Source organism: Xyrauchen texanus, chromosome 50, assembly GCF_025860055.1.
Source record: "Xyrauchen texanus isolate HMW12.3.18 chromosome 50, RBS_HiC_50CHRs, whole genome shotgun sequence".
NCBI classification, from domain to species: domain Eukaryota; kingdom Metazoa; phylum Chordata; class Actinopteri; order Cypriniformes; family Catostomidae; genus Xyrauchen; species Xyrauchen texanus.
This window is the reverse complement of record NC_068325.1, coordinates 11,426,285-11,443,678: the sequence shown is the minus strand read 5'-3', so window position 1 is coordinate 11,443,678 and position 17,394 is coordinate 11,426,285. Positions and strand designations below refer to the sequence as shown.

At 38.1% G+C, this 17,394-nt stretch overlaps 1 protein-coding gene across 2 annotated transcripts; it reads right to left on the bottom strand.

Annotated features, from left to right (window-relative positions):
• Window positions 1–818: 818 nt before the first annotated feature.
• LOC127641486 (semaphorin-4E-like) lies at window positions 819–16,379 on the bottom strand. Of its 2 annotated transcripts, none has more exons than XM_052124520.1 (15): window positions 16,264–16,379; window positions 11,965–12,304; window positions 10,380–10,525; window positions 10,198–10,260; window positions 9,943–10,041; window positions 9,053–9,152; window positions 8,584–8,694; window positions 7,033–7,184; window positions 6,635–6,807; window positions 6,200–6,359; window positions 5,059–5,281; window positions 3,608–3,723; window positions 3,107–3,270; window positions 2,930–2,982; window positions 819–1,842 (listed from the first exon to the last, which is right to left on the bottom strand). In XM_052124520.1, exons 2-15 carry the CDS (start codon window positions 12,074–12,076, stop codon window positions 1,106–1,108), a joined length of 2,409 nt encoding a protein of 802 aa, XP_051980480.1. In that variant the 5' UTR covers window positions 12,077–12,304; window positions 16,264–16,379; the 3' UTR covers window positions 819–1,105. The 2 variants fall into 2 exon arrangements, with proteins under 2 accessions (XP_051980480.1, XP_051980479.1); XM_052124519.1 differs by lacking the exon at window positions 16,264–16,379 and adding an exon at window positions 12,492–12,665.
• Between the last annotated feature and the right edge of the window lie 1,015 nt (window positions 16,380–17,394).

The window sequence follows — 17,394 nt, the reverse complement described above, 5'->3', positions numbered from 1 at the left end:
ATTTCGGTCTTTCCCCATTCAAGTAGATAGGAGCTGCACTTTAATATAGCTTCCTGGGAGCATTCCAAAGATGGCTGCCATTGGACTGACTATCTAGAGAGACTTTGGCCGTGGTGCCCACAGATATCTATGTCTCAAGGAGCTAGGGAGCTGATTATGTCAGGCACTGGCAAGGTGTTCATCCACTGAACATTGGGACACTTATGACTCAATCACCTAGCCCAGATAGCACACGTACATCTCAGAGATGTCTGTTTTAGATCTTTCCATCTGGAAAGCATCATAATCTAATTAACATCTGCTAAACATCTTAAAAAGATCAGATTTACAAACACTCTTAATCATAAACGTCTCAAAGACATCTCAGAGGAAAGGTCTTTTAGACATATTGCAGATGAGCAAACAACCTAAAAATACATCTCCCGGATGTAAACACACATCAAATAGACGTCTGAGTGATGTTCGTGTGCTATCAGGGCTGCAACATGTTAACAAGCTCATGAATATTAATCAGCACAAGATATCATTCATTATCATTGAAGATATTCAAACGTTCAGTGTTTTTATAACAGAAACATGGCTTAAATAAAGAAATACAAATATATAGGAGTGTATTTTAAACCTTTTAAAAACTGAAATATTTAAAAGATTGTTTCACTTGGTAATTATGAATGAAAGACATTACACACAATAACTAACGTTTCAGTGCACTGGAATGATTTTACGAATGAGACAGCCCTAAAAATGGCCGACTAACTGATCAGTGCCCTGACTACTGAACTAGGGAGCCGACTGAGATGCACCCCCAGCTTACACGTAGATATCTTATTAGCAGCTGATACATTGGCGCGTCTGCCATATTGAATAGGTCAAGAGCCGTCCATCAGCATGAATGCAAACTGACCTATACAGTCTTTTCCAGCCAACTTTTTTTAAATGGACCAGAAGACATGTTTGGTGTTGTTGAAATAAAGTTTTTTATTATTAACAAAAAATAAATAAGTATCAAAATTATGCAAAATTATTGAAAAAAAAATCATCAAGAGGTGGTTCCCTGTTGCCACTACAAACGGCAATAAAATCCAACATTTGTAAACTGCAGACCTTAAATCTCAGACTCATCCGTAATGTACTTACAAATATGCATGCCATTTTGCAAATCCCCATTGGCAGTATTCCTGTGGAAGCCGACTGCTTCTAGATCACTGTTTGATGATGGACACAACCTGACCGTTTGATATTTACTGTCCAAAGTATCAGATCCGGTGCCAGGTGTCTGCATGTATTCCCTCTCAGGAATATTCCTGGGGCTTTTGATTGGTTGCCTTCCACAGCACATAAATGGAGATATGTGACCCATGTACAGGTTCCATATCAGCAGACATCCCATCATAACTGACAGAACAGCCAGCACCACTTGCATTACTATCCAGTTACTCTCACTTGTCTGACTTTTAGGAAGTGATGGAGGCTCTTCTATTTTATGGAAACCTGATGATGTTTTGTAGACTGATGATGTAGGATTGATTCTCACTGTAGTCTTTATTTTATCTGTTACATCTACTATTTGTTGTTGTTGTTGTAGGTCATAAATGGCCAGTGTTTGTGTGTATTGTCTTCCTTTGACCCATTCGACTGACATACAGATGTATTGTCCAGCATCTGCTGTTGTGGCACTGTAGATAAGGATGCCATCACTATAGATGGTGTACTTCCTGTTGGAGTAGCGGAGCGGCTTTCCAGCAAAGTTCCAACTCACCTGGGCCAGATTAGAGTCTGGTCGGCACAGCAGTCTGATGTTGTTTCCCAGCACCAGGGCATGGATCTTTGGCTCCACAGTAGCTAGCGTATGGGAACACAGATTTTAAACATGTTAAATGCAGCCTCGTACATCATAGTTAAAGGGATTGTTCACCCCAAAAATCTGTCATAATTTTATCACCATAATGTTCTAACCCATATTATGTTTGGCTGATCTTTTTCATACAACAGAAGTGGATGGGTATTTTACTGTCAAAGGACCGTACAGAAAGAACAAAAAACTGCTTGAAAGTACCATGAAAATGTACTACTGCTAAGACTTTCAGTTCATAACTAAAAAGGAAAAGTTTGTCAAGAAAAACGTTGATGTTGGCTTGATAAAAGCTTTTCTGAAAGTTTAAACTAGTTTAGATTGTATACTGAATGGCAATTTGTTGCATGCACAGTAAAGGGATTTAAGAGGGGTTTGTTTACATTTGAATTTTTTGACAGTTGGAGTTTGAAATAACAAATATTCCAGTGACCAGTATGAACATTCCGTTTATGTAAGTCTATGGAATTAGATTTTTCAGTCCAATCAGTTAGAAAAGACATAGCACACTATAGACCTTTTTCACACTCCGGGTTTTGGAATGCAAAAGTAAACGTTTGCAGGGTAAACTTTGACAGCAGTGTGCAAAAATGTGCAAGATCTTTGCTGATAAATAAGGCGGTAACGCGTCACCACATTCTATGAAAAAGGTCTATTCCAGAACAGTCTGAAGGTCTGTACCAAGTTTGGTGGGTATAACTTGAAAGCTCTAGGAGGTTTCGATGTGTTCGAAATGTTGATCTTGGTTTAGGGTTTTTGAAAAAAGCCTAAACCAATTTTGTAGGATTACAATATGTTGGCTTTGTCAAGCCAAAATAATGTAAATTTTGTTCTCAATTCCTCAACACAAACCTACCACAAGGCTTCAGAGGAACTGTAATATAGTAGTAATCTTGACAGTCACTCTTCATTGTCCACTTTAAGTATATAAAAAAGAGCAGTATGAACTTATGTTAAATTTCTCCTTTGTGTTCCACAGAAGAAAGAAAATCAATGAGTAAACAATGACAGATTTCCCATTTTTGGCCGAACCATCCTTTTAATGTTCAAAAAAATAAATAAAACATAAATAATTACCAGTTGTTGGGCACCGAGTGGCATCCCCATCTTTCAGACTTTGTATCAAATCCCTAAAATACAAGACATTGGATGCTAGCAATCATTATACATGTTGATAACAATATCTGATCCCAAGAGAGCTCAGATATGAAAAACAATAGTCAATATGAGATTCTGGTTGTGTATATGTCTTACACTCCTGCATCCTTATATTCTCTGGGTAATCGAGAGCACATTTGATCCTTGAGGTCCCAGGTGCAGTAAGGGTCTCTGGCCAGCACACAGTCCAGACAGGAAGAATAGCGACTGCAGTTGCTCACTGGCATCTGAACAACCCCAGACGCAGAGCCTGCATACAACTGAGACAAACACATATGGGACAAAACTGTTAACTGCACAACTAAATATTCCTCCTCTTCAATATTGGCAATTAGAATCATTACAGTAATTGTCATGCAATCAAATGAGTGAAATTACTAATTATTTGTTTACTAATTTGTCATTTGCTGACCAAAAGCGACTTCTCCAAAGCAATTTATGGCACTTTTTTTGAGTTCCACAGAAGCCAGAATATCTTATGAAGTTAGAGCATCAGGGTGAATAAATGATGACAGAATGTTCATTTATGGATGAACTAATCTGGAATATTGCTTTAACTACAGCACCTGTATGGATGAACTGGATAGTTCTTAGTACCTGACTCTGGTAGAGACGGAGGACTTCTATCGGCTCAGTGTTCTCAAACAGTTTTACTTCTTCAATGATGTGCATTTCTCCATCATAGTTCACTGCTTTCTGTACATAACCATTTTCTGAAGGAAAGTAGAAATATTAGGCTTACATTGAACTTTACTCACAGTAAGTTTTTGTATATATTGAGTTGCCATTTGTCTTGGACTTGGACACTGACATCTAACGCCATGGATGCAGCATCATGCAAATGTTTTCAGTTACTAATAGCATTGCAGAATGCACTATTAACAGTAAGCCATGATTAATGTATTCCGCAAGATACTGAGATAAAATACAAAAGCATTCGGCTGGACAAACGATCTCAATATGTCGGCCACATTGATGCAAGCCACTCTATGTAGAATAAATCAATAAATCTTTTATTAGGCTACTGTTAACACTGGATTCTTTATCTCATGAAAGAGTAAATGATTTGAAAAGTACAAGTTTTATGTGTAATGATGGAAAAATACAGTGCACCTTTAAGATTGCTTTTTCAAAGTATCACTTGATATAAAAACACAAACACTATCAGACTTCAAAATAAACTAATTATTTTTCAATGGACTGAAAGAACATCTCTTTGCAGAGAGATTAGTGCAAGGTACTAATAACATTCCAGAAAATGACTGTTTACACACACACACACACACACACACACACACACACACACACACACACACACACACACACACACACACACACACACACACACACACACATGTTGTGTTTCCATGTTTTATGGGGACTTTCCATAGACATAATGGTTTTTATACTGTACAAACTTTATATTCTATCCCCTAAACCTAACCCTACCCCTAAACCTAACCCTCACAGAAAACATTCTGCATTTTTACATTTTCAAAAAACATAATTTAGTATGATTTATAAGCTGTTTTCCTCATGGGGACCGACAAAATGTCCCCACAAGGTCAAAAATTTCGGGTTTTACTATCCTTATGGGGACATTTGGTCCCCACAAAGTGATAAATACACGCTCACCCACACACACACACACACACACACACACACACACTTGTTGTGTTTCCATGTTTTATGGGGACGTTCCATAGACATAATGGTTTTTATACTGTACAAACTTTATATTCTATCCCCTAAACCTAACCCTACCCCTAAACCTAACCCTCACAGAAAACTTTCTGCATTTTTACATTTTCAAAAAACATAATTTAGTATGATTTATAAGCTGTTTTCCTCATGGGGACTGACAAAATGTCCCCACAAGGTCAAAAATTTCGGGTTTTACTATCCTTATGGGGACATTTGGTCCCCATAAAGTGATAAATACACGCACACACACACACACACACACACACACACACACACACACACACACACACTCTAACTGGCTATTAACAGCTGATCTGCCCTACAGGATAATGGGAAAATCTCACCTGTGCCAACAAACATAACAGGATAGAGCTGTCCATCCAGAGCAGTTACGTGGTCGACAACAAGTCGGGTCAAAAGTGGTCCTCTCTTGACCAGCAGAGGCTTGCCTGTGATTGGACGGACAGCATCGTCCATAAGAGGCCGGTCTCGGATGAACTGTAGCGTTTTATCAGGGAGGTCCAGTGACCGCTTTATTCCCAAACTCCTCGCTGCATTATTGATGCACTGTGCAAAGATGAGCATTGGAAGAGCAAAATAAGATTTACATGGATATTTCTGCTCTATATTTTGGTACATGTACCATTGCAGAAAAGTGCCATGGTGTTATTACCATTAAATACTCTATAGGTAAACATACTAAATAGCATGTTTGTTTTTTGTGCGTGTGTACACTACTGTGATGGTAATACCATGATATTCTTTGAAGTACCATTAAACCTTCCTATTTTGTTTGGTCATTTTTTATGAACACTCCTTTTGGTTTGTTTATCTGAGCGGCATAAGATATAGTGACTTGTCCTCCACACTTTTTTTTTTTTTTACTTGATTCAAACATCTAAGTGGTCATTAAAAAAGCAACACTTTTGCCATCAAAATTGGCCGACCATAGGAAAATAATGGGAATTTTTTTATTTGTCAAATACAATATATAAATCAGCCACAATGCAGAAAAACACACACAGAAATGAAAGGGTGAGACTTTACTACATGCAAAATGCTAAACTTGATTTTCAAGTCATGTTAATGTTCTTTTTTTACCAGATGGTGGCAATCTGCCATCAATACAGGACACGATGTCATATTTTCTTCATGTTTTAACTAGGTTTTTACTGTAGTTAAGTTACATAAATGTGCTAATTTGCATATGCAAATGAATGGTTAAATCAAGAAATGAATATGTAAATAAGATTAAAAAAAACATAATATCCCAAAAAAGTGCATAATTGTTTTGTTTTTACTTCAGGGCAAAAAAAAAAAAAAAAAAAGGGTGTTACTCATGTAATGTGTCCAGTCAAAAATGACTGCGAACAGCAAAGTAAGCAGCCCTTTTTGATCAGTATAGAAGAGTTAAATACCATGGTTTATGAATATGCTATGTACATAAATATGAGCAAGTATGCAAGACCATAATTGACAACTTACAGCTCCTGGTCGAGGGACAGGAAGTTCTCCGTTGTACATGACCCACTTCACGTCAGATGTTTCCACTGTTACAGCTGTCTTAAATTTACCACGAGAGAATACCTCACTGATATCCGTCACATTATAAGCACATACCGTCGATGACTGATCCGTTGAGCTCCTACAAACACACACAAACAGACCATTCAAATAATATAAATAAACCATGGCTAAAGTAACTTGACAAAGTAAACTCAAAGCTTAAAAATGACATTTTGAGTTAGTTTTAATGTGAATGTTCAGATCGGAATTCATTTTCGATCACTTTATCCCCATGTGAGGAACTATCTGGAATTCACTATATAGTCTAAGATGCTTTATAGTCTTATAAATTCAAGAATGGAAGATAGAAGAATCAGAGTGGAGATTTGTGACTCCAAAAGACTCAAAACGTACGACTGAGAGTTGAAGACTGCGTAAAAGACACTTTTCCTCCATTTCTTGTGGTGGACATGGAAAACGTCCTGTATGATGTATGGCAGGCTGGGATCAGAGACAGTGCAGTCCAAATGTGCCTTCACAAAAGAAGTCCATTTCCTCTGGAGAGTCCTTTGGCCACCCATGTCACCCTGCAAAATAGAGACTAAGTCAGTATAAGCTCAGCAAATACAAGGCTAAACATGGTAAATCCTTCAACACACACTATTAATGCTCTGATTGTTAATGCTGTAAAGCCACAGAGCCAAGCTTAATACAAGCAAAAAGACCACACACTGCTGATCTCATCTGTGGTCATATACACTAAGCCTTGGTTACTCCTTATGACAACTGTAAAGTAATAAATAAAGTGTAACCTTGCAGACTCTGGCAACGCGCGACACCACAAGCTTGTTGTAGAAGTCGTACTCGATGGCGTTCTCACTAAAGAACATGTAGATCTTGTCATCGTCACCTTCGGGACTGTCCTCGCTTTCAGGGACCACGTCCATGTAGACGAAATTTGGCTCTTGAGTGAACAGAGAAAGAAGATGTTTGTCTGAAATTTGTCTGGCAAGCTCCAGAAAGGATTTTACAACACCAAAAAAAGCATTATAGTCCATATGACTCGTGGCTATATTTGCTATATAAGTTATCAGAAGCTATACAATAGTTTTGTGTGATAAGCCGTTATTCAATTAAAAATCCCTGCCATGGTAGCTTTTAAATCAAATATGGCACAAGTTGGATGTCAATGACATTAAACATCATTGGTTCTCAGTTGTCTTGTGACCAAAGTCATTGACGTCAGAACTGACTCAACACATCTAATGGGAGTTTTATAAAATATAGTTTTTTTACTTTTTTACTCGGGTATATTTCGTTCTTATGTGTTCCATACTGGATTGCGCCCGGCCAACTGCATTGCCCTTCAAAGTATACTCTTTTTACCGCAAGCAAATACGGCAACGATTGAAGCATGCGCACTATGATTTTTCAATACTCAGCCAGTATTGATGCTGACTAACACACCCCTGGAGTCGCGAGTTGAACCCAGGGTGTGCTGAGTGACTCCAGCCAGGTCTCCTAAGCAACAAATTGGCACGGTTGCTAGGGAGGGTAGAGTCACATGGGGTAACCTTCTAGTGTTCGCGATTAGTGGTTCTCGCTCTCAATGGGGCACGTGATAAGTTGTGCGTGGATTGCGGAGAGTAGCATGAGCCTCCACATGCTGGGAGTATCCGCGGTGTCATGCACAATGAGCCACGTGATAAGATGCGCAGATTGACTACCTCAGAAACGGAGGCAACTGAGACTTGTCCTCCACCACCCGCACTGAGGTGAGTAACTGCACCACCACTAGGACCTACTATGTAGTGGAAATTGGGCATTACAAATTGATTTGATTGGAGGATTTCACCTATAGAAATCTGGCAACCTCACACATGTCGAAATAAAATTTTGACCTGTTAATTGAAGTTATTTAAAGTCTGCTATTTATAAAACGTAGAGAATTAAATATTTTACTTGCATGATTAGATCTAAGTAATACATGACACAATTCCTCTAAAGGGGATGGGAAGGGGGGATGGTGGTTTTAGAAGGGGGATGCTTTTTGGTATTTCTTGTAACAAGGAGATGGCATCCCTTAACCCTTAACTCGAGCCCTACGTACGGTCAACGGCTGGCGCACGCGCCGACGATGCACACAAATGAGGACTGCGCTTGTTGAGTAAATCTGGGCTGCACGAGGACAGTCCGCGCAGACTGTGCTAATGACAACATTTGCATCACACCTACTGTGCGTGGAATGATCAGCAACACGGACATCCAAAGTCTACAACAGCCTGCAATTTGTCTTTGTTTCCTGGATAAAACCTAGTGCTTTGTCATAACTTCTGACATTTTCTGATATAAGACAGACATACCATTGAGCCAAGAGCTTTTAAACACTGTACTCAGTGAAATGGGAGAGGTGCGCAGTATAACCGGCTCAGAACCCAGGAAGTTTAAGGATGTGGCCGAATATAGGTCTTGATCTGTAGCAAAATACACAAGAAATTTCATGATTTCAGATTTTAACAAGACTTATAGGGAAAGCACGAAAACAACTTTTGATGAAGCCAAACATTTTGTAGATTTAAAGCATTTTTATTATTATCTCTTAATATTTCAAGTTAATACATGGTAAACAATGGGGAAAGGGATAGGTACACGTCAGTCTGGATGTGTCTGGCCCCCTTTCCCACATTAGCATCACAGCTCAAATGTATGCTATGCACTAGGTCACGGCTTCAACAATGCCATGTTATTTTGTACAAAGCCATTTATGCTCACCCCAAAAAAATAAGAGGTATTAAACACATTCAGTGTGAAAGTCCATGAAGTAATACATACCAACCATGACGGAGGAATATCTCTGGAAGGGATCAAAAGGACATTTCCCCCTCCCATCCTCGTGCTTTCCCTCCAGTTTCAGCTGTCCATCACTGTACGTCTGTTCAAACAAACACAATAAATAGACTAGTGTCTCTAGTTATCTTGTTTTTAACAGAGCGACTTGTTGGAACACACAAAACCAGATGTTCCTAATACCATTCCAGGATGGAAGTAAATGATTATGAAATCCAAACACGACCAAAAAACATTAAGGGAAGTATGGACAATGGAAACTGCTATTACATGGGTACCATGGTTCTGTAATGGTATTAGATGGTACTTTGATAAATACCATGATACTATACTGTATACAGTATTTATACTATGGTATTTACTGGGTTCCTCAAAGAATAACATGACACTTTGTATTTTCCAAACTACAACAACTATGGTGTTACTACCATGGGGGCGGCTGTGGCTCAGGTGGTAGAGCGGGTCGGCTGCTAATCGCAGGGTTGGCGGTTCGATTACCGGCCCACACGACTCCACATGCCGAAGTGCCTTGGGCAAGACACTGAACCCCAAGTTACTCCCAATGGCAGGCTAGCACCTTGCATGGCAGCTTTGCCTCCATTGGTGTGTGAATGTGTGTGTGAATGGGTGATTGGGACTCTGTGTACAGTGCTTTGGTTCTTCAAGGAAAAAAAAAAGCGCTATATAAGTGCAGACCATTTACTACCATGGTAATTTTTTGTGAGAGTAATTACAGAGCAAAAAGTTCTATTTGTTGTTTTCTTCAAAATAACCTTCATTTTTACACACTATGGACAAAAGAAACCGATATTTGTTTATTTATTCAGACAAGTATTCCACTGTCGCTATAGTTCTACTGGTCACATGTCACTTACCATGTAATCGCAGGTGGGGCTAAATGCGTTAGTTCCACACACGTACATCACACTGTCGTTCACTCGATGCAGCATTCGTACATAATTAAGACAGTCAATCTGAAAGGAAAATCATTCATACTGCCATCAATACAATACAATTATGGCAAAAGACAGTATAAATAGATAGACTACTATGTGATCAACAACCTCCATTCTAAAGAGTATTAAAATTGTGATGCATGTGAGGAGTTATAGCAGGACATTCATACTCACATCAGGATGTTTTCCTTTGGAGGAACACTCCTTTTGTTTCTCCTCTGTGACTTTCCAAAGAACCTGATGGTAGGAGTAAAAGCAATTAATACAAACTATACAGACATGCCGTTTTGAAATAGAGTCAAAGAATTGTGTCATTGTCTTACAAAGAGATAACAGGAAAGGAATTCAAACGTTACCTTAGACTTGGCAACCGAGATATCATTTATGTCAAGGGCATAGATGGCCTCTCTTGCCCCCAACATCAGCAAGCCCAAATCCTCCCTAATCAGCATTGTGGAGTAATTCCAAATAGCTTCTTCTTTAAACATGACTGCATGGTTTTCTAATTGGGACATAAACATCAATGCATGTAGAGAACAAGTGAGATTTCAATTTATCTTTGAATAATTAACACATGCATTACATACAAAAAAAAAAAAACATTGATATTACACATAGCGTTGCATCAACCGAAAATGCAGTCCCCTAACATTAAACAATGTGCTATTATTTATTATCAATTTTCAATTTAAATTAATAACTTAAATTTAACTATATTTTTGAAAATTATCACAATTTGAAAATTATCACAATAAATGTCACAATTTTAAGGGGTCATATGACAGACTGATCTCACGGGAAAATCGGTGACAAGAGGTTGAATGTTTTTGTCTTCTAAAATCAGTTTATGCTATCCAAATGTCTGAACTGTCCCCAGTGGCCGAAGTTGGATCTACAGTCATGCGTATGCGCAACAGTACTAGGGTTGCCAGGAAAAGAGCAACACTGTACTATGCGCCAAAATATATATATTTTTTCAATATACACATTATCATCCTTACTAAAAAGTATCAAGATTTTACAGTAGTAAACGTAACTACTTAACGTAACTAGAACAAAAAGTTTATAGTTTCATCCTAAATAATTTTTAGGTAGAATTTTATTACATCTGTGGCAGTCGAAGTTAAAATTGTAGTTATTTATTTTTTGTTATCCCCTTTTCTCCCAATGTTGGAATGCCCAATTCCCACTACTTTAGTAGGTCCTCGTGGTGGCGTGGTTACTCACCTCAATCCGGTTGCCTCCGCTTCTGAGACGGTCAATTCGCTTATCATATCAAGTGGCTTGTTGTGCATGACACCACGGAGTCTCACAGCATGTGGAGGCTCATGCTACTCTACGAAATCCACGCACAACTTATCAAGCCCCCTATTGAGAGCGAGAACCACTAATCGTGACCACGAGGAGGTTACCCTATGTGACTCTACCCTCCCTAGCAACCGGCACAACTTGGTTGCTTAGGAGACCTGACTGGAGTCACTCAGCACACTCTGGATTCGAACTTGCGACTCCAATGGTGGTAGTCAGCGTCAATACTCGCTGAGCTACCCAGGCCCCTTGAAGTTAAAGTTTCTAAATGTGTTCCAGCTTCTATTTATTGTATTTTTTTTAAATAAGGGACTTCCCAGCTAATATAGGGCAGTTGGCAACCCTTAACAGGACTGGGGCCGCCGTTCTCCCTTGAGCATTTAAATACTTTGTTTTGAACAAAGTATAAATTCTTTGAATAGATGCGAAATTAAAGGCACAGAGCATCAGATTTTCGGAAACATTTGGGTAGTAATTCCATTCATGTAAAAGACAGCAGCAAAACATGACCCATTTAATCATGGTCAGAAAGAGGGTGGAAAATATCCTGGGATTACTCACTGTGTAATGCTAGTATTTACTGTAAATTGTAGGTCATAGCTGTTCATGTTACTCAGTAAAGGAGAATCTTACCTTCATATGTGATGGTTTTTCGTGGAGTCCAATTCAGACTGCTGTGTAATGTGTAGGCACATGCCAAGAGGATGCCATGGAGTACAGTCAGGAACAACAGAGGAAAATACATGATTCCCCACTTGATCACTTAGAAAAGCTAAACACGAACTATCACTAATGTTAAATAAAGAAAATCGTAGTCTAAATCATGCTTTGCCATGTTGGATCGCGTTATGTCGGTGTAAGTTTCCAACATATACATTTGTCGTTTATGTGTTCACGTAGGTAAGGGTGGTATTCCATGGCGCAGTGAAACTGAAGGTGTAGAAATCAAACTCTTTCACTGTTTCGTCTACATCTGTGAAGAAAAACAGTTAAACTCAGATTTAGCATTATGTAATGTCCATTATCTCTAATTTCAATTGTTCTCCACCGAACAAAGCTACTAAGACAAATATCGTTCATTTGATCTTTTTCTAAACATGAAGATTCACCTGAAGGCCTGTTTCTGCAGGAAGCATGCTGAACAATGGATTTAAACTTACCCATATCCCTTAGTCAACCAGAAAGGAAAACTCATAGCCTACACATCAGCTTATAGGTCCTTTATCTAAACAGTGTTCAAAATACTGTGTTTAAAGCTCACAGTTCTAAAGTGACTCATTGTTTTTCCACCAAAACAGTCGGTGCACTGACAGGTCACAGTAATAATGTGCTCTGGCGGTTGAAAACAAAAAACATGTTCCCTTTTCCCTCCCAATTTGGGCTGGATGAATGCAGTGTCTTAAAATGAGACAGGTTGGGGCACGCGTGAAGATCCCTGAAATTGTTGATGCCTTAAGGTAAAAACTTGTAGCTTAACAGAGCTGCCTGTTTGCATGAGTCTATGTGCAATAATTCACATCGTTTGACACATTTGAAATGTTTAGAATGCTCATTATGCACGTTGAACGGAATTGCGTAACAACAGAAGTTAAAAAAAATATAATGGGCAGTTACATTTTTATCTCCCCCAACAAAATGTTAAGTAAGCTACATGCTTTGGTGCAAGCATATCAAACGTTTAGAATAAATACCATATTATATGTCAGTTAAGAAAATGCTTATTATTATCTAATAGCCTATTCGTTTATTTAGAACAAGCAGAACGAATATTTCCACGTTTTATCGTCCACCATTTTAAGTTGCAGTTATCAAAATGAAAAAGTATGAGAAAGGAACTGTCAAAATTTATAAAAATGTTTTTGTGTTACAGATTTGTCTGCTTTGCCTAATGAAACAGCCCAACAGTTGTACTCTGGTTAGTCAATATTGAGCAACAACGGAAATCAAATGAATCATTCTGATTCAGTTCACCTCTCTGCAGGCACTGTCGGATGGCGGATTTGCTGTTACTCATGCCTCATAAAAAGAGTGCAATTCAAGCGAATCGTTGCTGAGTAAGGATTTATCAGACTAGCCTCTCCCATCTGTTCATGTTCTCACATGACTCATAGAACAGTATTGGAGATCCAAGACTTGTCTTCTAACTGATATACAGAAAATAATTTTCCGGTACGCTTGCCCCATAGACATCCATTGTAAGCACATTGTTGTCAACAAATTTTATTCTGTTTTTACAAATTGAGGTAAATGAGGTAGCCTAAAAATGAAACCAAATAATTTTTTGGTGTGCTTGCCCCAAAGATTTGTAAGCGCATTACTGTCAACTAATTTTATTTTTTGTTTGTACAAATTCAAGTAAATGAGGTACAATTTGAGGCACATTATTTTGTTGCGCCTTCCTTTTTAAGCAAATACTACCAATGCATTTTTGTCTGTTTTTACAATTTGAGGTAAATGAGGTACAAATTGTTAGTGCATTACTGTCAACATATTTTTGTTTGTTTTTACAAATTGAGGCAAAATTATTTTCTATTGTGCTTACCCCACTTTCTTTGTAAGCGCATTACTGTCAACGCATTTTTGTTTGTTTTTACAAATTGAGGCAAAATTATTTTCTGTTGTACCTCCAACAAAAGCTTTCCTTTGTAAGCACATTTACTCTCAAAACATTTTTGTCTGTTTTTACAAATTGTGCTAGAGGTAAAAAAATGTTTTTTTAAAGAAATATTTTGTGGTGCACATGCCCCATAGATTTCCTTTGTAAAAGCATCACTGTCAACGTATTTCTGTCTGTTTTTAGAAACTGAAGTAAATGAGGTACAAATTATATGTTTGTTATTTTCAACACATTTTTGTCTGTTTTTTCAAACTGAAGTAAATGGAGGTATAAATTGAGGTAACATAATTTTCTGTGTTAATCGAATGACACAGCATGCCATTAAATGCTGTCAACACAGTGTAAATTGTGTGCTTTAAACCAGAGTATTCTTTCATATGAAATGGGCACATTGAAACAGAGTGTTAAGAAGTAGCTAACTGGCTACATTAATACTATTGTGTAAAGATGGTACAATGAACCATCAAAAGCACATTGCACCACCTACAACAGGGCTATTCAACTGGTGGCCCACACGCCAATTCTGGCCCATATGATATTTTCAGTGGCCCGTCTGAGGTTGTCAGTTGTCAAAGGGGTTGTTCACACTGAACTTGTTTTGTGTCTGTTCATGTTGTTTTATTAATTGTTTTCCTATGTAAACTTGAGCAAGTTGCTCATTGCGCCACTTCTCAATTTTTTTACAGTGTCTTGTGCAAAAGCACCACATTTGTTTTGTCTATTTCTGAGGTTGCGCAACGGACTATCATTATCCATCATTTTGATGGAATGGAAAGATTAAAGAAATAAAATCGTGGACGACTGATATGCGTGAGTTTGGAGAAACAGAAAAGTTGTGTTCATTAATTTGGTCAAGAAAACATTTGTAAATTTAAAAGTTTAAATCATTGCATATTGTGACGAGGAGGAGGGGTGTCCGTGCCGTGACAATGCACGCCCAGCCCCGCCCTCCTCCTCGTCACACATATATAACAAACTTATATTTGGGCAACGTTGGAAGCAACTTCACCAACAATATTAAAAATAAGTTAAACCTATGAACACAGGCATTTTATTTATATAGTAAACAAATATTATAGACCTACTACAACACCATATCTGGTAGAAGCTTTATGTTAAAATATTCTCGGCTTATGTGCATCAAAGATTTGATTCCATCTGGCCCACTTGTCGATTAAGTTGGTTTGCCCTGACCTACACTTTAAGTACATTACAAAGGTTACTTTGTAAAGTCTTTTTGTAAATTCTTTCATCAGTAATGCCTCCCTCAAGTATAAATAATGGCCTATTTAACTAACTGAACAGTACGATAGGTCTAAGCTTTGCTTATCATATGTCAGACAATGTGATTTGATGAACAGTGTTATGATTATTCAGGCTGAAATAAAGTCTGTGATACATAAACCAGCAGATTCGGAAGGTAGAGGAAAGTACCTGTGAGAGGGAGCAGCTTTGAGTCTGACACTTCATGTGTCACATGATGTTGTGAAACACTTTTACGTTAAAAAAACACACCCAGTTCATGGGGTTAGGCCTTTGCTGGATCAGTTCACCAAAACAAAAAGCTTTTATTATTAAGAACGCACTTGAAATGGAAGTTAAAAGGTGTTCATTAGCCAAAGGTTACAGCTCTTTGTAAAACTTTTCAAAGAGTGTGTGGATGGCAAAACAGGCTGTAGTTCACTAAAGTGCTGGAGTGTGTATATGCATGCTATTAAGACCTAGGTAAACACATGGGCGTGAAAACAGGCAACATTCCCTTCTTGCGTTCAGGCAAGTTGGAGCAAGACTTCAGACCAGTTGAGTTAGTCTCAACTGTGTTATTGGTGATCTGTCAATCATACAGAAGCCCCAAAAAGTATTTAGACACGTCAGCCACAGTGTATTAATGTAATTGCATTAGATAACAAAATATCAAACCAAATTGCTTGGTCTAATGCAATGGTATGCTTTTATTTTTATCTTAAAACTTAAAGCTTAAGTTACCATCGAGTATTTTTAATTGCCTTTCTTTCTATATCAATACATTTAAAAGCATTATTGTCATTATTTTACAAAAACATCTGACACCACACATCACAGTAAAAGCATGATACACATGGTTAAATAGCTGGAAGAAAACCAATATGGGTCACACCTTAAACACACAACACAACACAAGCAAATGCAATATCTATATTTTGAGAAGCACATAGTGCCTTATGTACAGTTGCAGCCTATCCCAGCTGAAGTAACATAAGTAGCTACTTCTTTCATTCATCACTTAAATTAGACTAAACAAATATTATGTGGACTCTCCCAAAACATTAACTCACCAGAGTTGTGACAATGCGCTCATTGGACGGCTGAATAAATGTCAATCCTCACAAAACAGTGCCTTCAGCAGCCTCGCATTGGGAATGATCATTAGCACTCCAGCGCTGAGTCTGACTGCACGCGTGGGTGTGTTTCAGTCAACACACACCTGAGGAACACCGTGTGTGTGACGTCAGACCATTATTTATCTTGTCAAGCGCTTGAGGCTTTTTGGAGAGACCCTGTGTACTTACACTTTTCCTACAGGTCATTATTGAATGTTTGTAAGATTTTCTATTTCAATAAAATAAGGGGGAAAATGATTGAAGTCCTTTATCAATACACATCTGCATTTGTTCCTGCCCAGTAGGTGGCGATATTCACAAAGCATGCGAAATGGCAAAAACAGAAGAAGAATGTGAAAGTGAATGTGGGGATTGATCATGAAAAAAGACTTATATTTTTTCCTCACCCACACCTATCATATCACTTCTGAAATATGTATTTAACCACTGGAGTCTTATGGATTACTTTTATGCTGCCTTTATGTGATTTTTGTAGCTTCAATGTTCTAACCAACATTTACTTGCATTTTATGGACCTACAAAGCGGATATATTCTTCTAAAAATGTTTTAATTTGTGTTCAGCAGAAGAAAGGGATGGCATGAGTGTGAGTAAATTATGATAGAACAAATTGTCTGATCTTTAACGTGATCAAAAACGTCGGATCTCTAGGGCACCAAGTATGCCAGAACCACCACTGGTCTACCCTTTCACCCTGCCTGTTGGCTGTGCAGTACATCAGCCTTCCTTACCTGGCTCTGAAAATGTCCTTCTGGTCCATGGTCTGTGAGCATTCTCAGCCCTTGCAGACTGCTTTATTTGCTGCTCTTGATATAAATAAACTGATTGTTTTCTGTTAACCTGCGTTTTGAGTCCTTATCCATCACTTGGCCCTGACGCATGATTCTTCAGAATCATGACAAATTTGCAAATAATTATGAAAATGTAATGTTTACTTAAGGTGTTCTATAGGCTTTTAGATAAACTGGACTAACCCCATTTTTATTAACCTTTTATAGCCATGACAAATACAAAGTTCAACATTTTTTATTATTACAGCAGAGAGGCAATGATCTGATACCTGGAT